This window comes from Akebia trifoliata, chromosome 13 (genome assembly GCF_017979445.1).
Source record: "Akebia trifoliata isolate Shusen 1 chromosome 13, ASM1797944v1, whole genome shotgun sequence".
NCBI classification, from domain to species: Eukaryota; Viridiplantae; Streptophyta; class Magnoliopsida; order Ranunculales; family Lardizabalaceae; genus Akebia; species Akebia trifoliata.
Window position 1 is genome coordinate 12,221,111 of NC_141387.1, and position 3,104 is coordinate 12,224,214.

General features: G+C 33.5%; 1 protein-coding gene across 1 annotated transcript; it reads right to left on the reverse strand.

The window, feature by feature from the left end:
• Positions 1–557: 557 nt before the first annotated feature.
• Positions 558–3,104, reverse strand: LOC147387882 (beta-glucosidase 12-like). The gene is made up of 5 exons (XM_086421366.1): positions 2,902–3,104; positions 1,743–1,879; positions 1,064–1,133; positions 906–964; positions 558–801 (listed from the first exon to the last, which is right to left on the reverse strand). The coding sequence occupies exons 1-5, from the start codon at positions 3,029–3,031 to the stop codon at positions 676–678; spliced, it is 522 nt and encodes a 173-aa protein (XP_086277492.1). The 5' UTR covers positions 3,032–3,104; the 3' UTR covers positions 558–675.

The window sequence follows — 3,104 nt, forward strand, 5'->3', positions numbered from 1 at the left end:
AATTTTTTTTCACTCTCGATCTTTTCATAAACGTCGGTTCATGAAATAATTTTCTATGATTTTCTTGTCAAAAGTTTGATTTACTTGAAGGAAGCATTGATGGTATCAACTATCATGTGAGAAATTATAAATATGAGTATTTTAGGTAAATTACCATTTTGTGAGACGAATATGATGAAATCAATCCTATGACTAATTGTTCATTTTAATCCTCGAACATGAATGTGCGAGATCGCTGATTTCTCAAGTGACGATTTCACAGGTTTAAAGTGACAATCTCTCTAAAAATGATAAATCTGCGAGATCGTTACTTTTATAACCAATGAAATTATCTCTCTGGAAAGAAAAAATATCAACGAGATTGTCACTTTAGACCTATGAGATCATCACTTGAAGACTTGCAATCTCGCACATTCACGTTCTGAGAATTAAATGAATAGTGACCCCAGAATCGAAATTTAGTCAAGAGTTTATCATTTTTTGATAAAATTCACTTCTTTTTTTTTTTTCCTTTCCCGCCATCCAAAATTAATCCTCTATCATATCAATTCTCACGGGTGTCAAGTATTTGTAAGGTCGATTATGATTCCAAGGGTCTCAATGGAATCAAGATTGATAAGAATCAGAAATGATATTTTATTTAGGTTTCAATTCTAAGTATAAATGAAACCAAACCTATCCATTGACATCGACCCTAGCTCTAATTTTAATAAAGTTAAACATACTTGGCAATATCCGACTCCAAGAAATTGAGAATCTATACAAATCGACTCCCATGTACTTCAACAGCTTCACATCTTCCTGTAAATTCATATACAATAAATGAAAAATCTTGTATTTTTATTTCTTAATCATCTTATACTTTTATTTCTTAATCATGGACTTTAATGAAGAAGAATACTTACCTTATATCTGAGGTAAGAAAGAGTAGCTACGTTGGCAGAAGTAGGTTGACCAATGAACTCTGAAGAGAAGAAAGTCAATGTTTGATTAGGTACTTCAGCACAATTTTAATAACGTCAAATATAATGAAAAAAAAAAAAACAAGAAGAGATGGGCCCACCTGGTCCCACAGTAAGCAAAAAATCCCACGTGGTTGGCCCTCTCCCTCCGATATTGGCTGGTCCTTCTGTCTGCACCACACGAAAAAATCAATAAATAAGATCAATGGCATCAAATATGCCACGTGGAATACTCTTTTGTTGACCCAACTTGAAAACATAGTACATTTTTCACGAAAGTTGTCAATCGGACCAGATCCCAAACCCAATAACTCCATTTCCGGATCGAGGATATTGGTTCTGATCCAATTATGTGTTTGAAAATATATAATTAATGAATATTTATGTCATATATATTTTTTGAAACAAGTAATGTTGGGTGTCTTTCATCCTAATTGTTGATGAAATTTTAATCTAATTTCCCAAAAAAGAGTAATGCATCTGGGCGTTGTGAAAAATAGTTGTCCACCCGATCCGACCCTATAAATAATAAATGATTCGATGTCGTGTCTGGGTTTAATAAATTTCAAATCAATTATGTATCAATATGATCCCAACCTTATCCATAGACAACCATAACATCACCCCCATTGAAATTATTGAATGCTTAAGATAACAAAAGATATACAAATACGAATAAAAGATGAAACTTAAATGATGAGTCAGGGACCGGTAATGTAGTGTAAAAGATAAGAGAAACAACAACTAATTATTTTAAACTATGAGACCATAAATACAAACCTGAATAGCAGAGGTAGACGCCCCAAACTTAAAATCAGCAGGAAAATCGCTTCTTTTTATTGATGGAGATGCAGCAGGAGCGATTCTTGAATGCGGAACTCCTCCATCCGCAAATGCACCTCTTATCAAATACGTGCCTGTATTCATGCACGTGCAGGTATTAGATTCATGCAATGTGGTGAATTAATTCCAGTTATATATGTGTGCATGTTTAGATGTCAATTACTAGCAAAGTAAAAAAAATGTGGGGGTGGTGTAGCTGTAATTACTAGTTCACTAGAAGGTGGTGTATTCAAATGCACGTGTACCAAAAAGGCTTATTTGTAATTAAAATATTGATTAAAGAGTTTTTTTGAAATTACAACATGATTCTTGGGGTCGTTGGATGAAATTTTCTTAGATTTTGTCTAAAATGACTTATAATTATATTAAGTTTAAATGTTAAGGTGGGGGCACTTGTGGGATCCAAAATTTTGTGTGGAACCACTTCTACTCAGCCTTCTCTCGTAATAACGATAAAGATATAGGAGTCCTTACTAAGTTCAAAGGGTGGTTGTTTAATAGTAGGAGGGATGTTAGATTTTAGGAGCTCATGGGTAAGAGTTGTGGTGTATTTAAATAGAATGCATGTTGATTTTCCATCAGAGCTGTTTCGATAAATTTTAAAAAGCAATCAATGGATTCATTTAGAAAATTACTTTTAAAAATTAAAATTTTCTAATTTTTAGAACATAAAAGAAAATAACTTTCTAATTTTTAAAAATTACTTGGTCTCAAAAGCTGCTTTCTACTTTCTTTCCTAACAGGGGCCTAAGTTTTGGGTTAAGAGAATAAATATTAAATACTACTCAGTTTTCAAATATTCAGACCAACCACCCTCTCCAAAGCCATGGGACTTCACCATAATGCAAAAATAGAAAAGAAAGAAAAAATAATAATTGATGGCTTTAAGATGGCTAAATGGTTTATAGGAGGTCGTAAAGAAGTTGTGGTATATTTGAATTCTCCCTTCGATAGAGAATGCAGGCCAATTGAAGCTGCCAACTAGTTTAATTAGTTGGTGAAGTCTATGGGTGATGACACCATAGACCTCGGTTCAATTCTCGCCATGAATCTCATTAAAAACAGATACACAGATATATATAAGGAGGTTGTTTACCCTGGAAGGAACTTTGTATCTGCAAAATTGCTAAGAAAATGAAGAAGGCGTGGAACAGTTTGGTAGTGAGACCAGGTAGTCTCATATGTCCTCCATTGGAGAATGACTTTGAGATGAGAAGAGCCTCCATATTTGGAGGTTAAAGAGAGAATTAATGTAAAGAAGCTTTGTTTGTCTTAGAATATAGGAAGAACTCAATAACG

Bases quoted from the DNA above. Each gene is read 5' to 3' on its own strand.
- LOC147387882 (XM_086421366.1), bottom strand. From the start codon at position 3,031: ATGGAGGCTCTTCTCATCTCAAAGTCATTCTCCAATGGAGGACATATG. The intron at 1,134-1,742 runs GTTTGTATTTAT...CGTGTGGTGCAG, and splicing joins CGTCTACCTCTGCTATTCAG to ACAGAAGGACCAGCCAATAT. The intron at 965-1,063 runs GTGGGCCCATCT...TCTTCTCTTCAG, and splicing joins TTTGCTTACTGTGGGACCAG to AGTTCATTGGTCAACCTACT.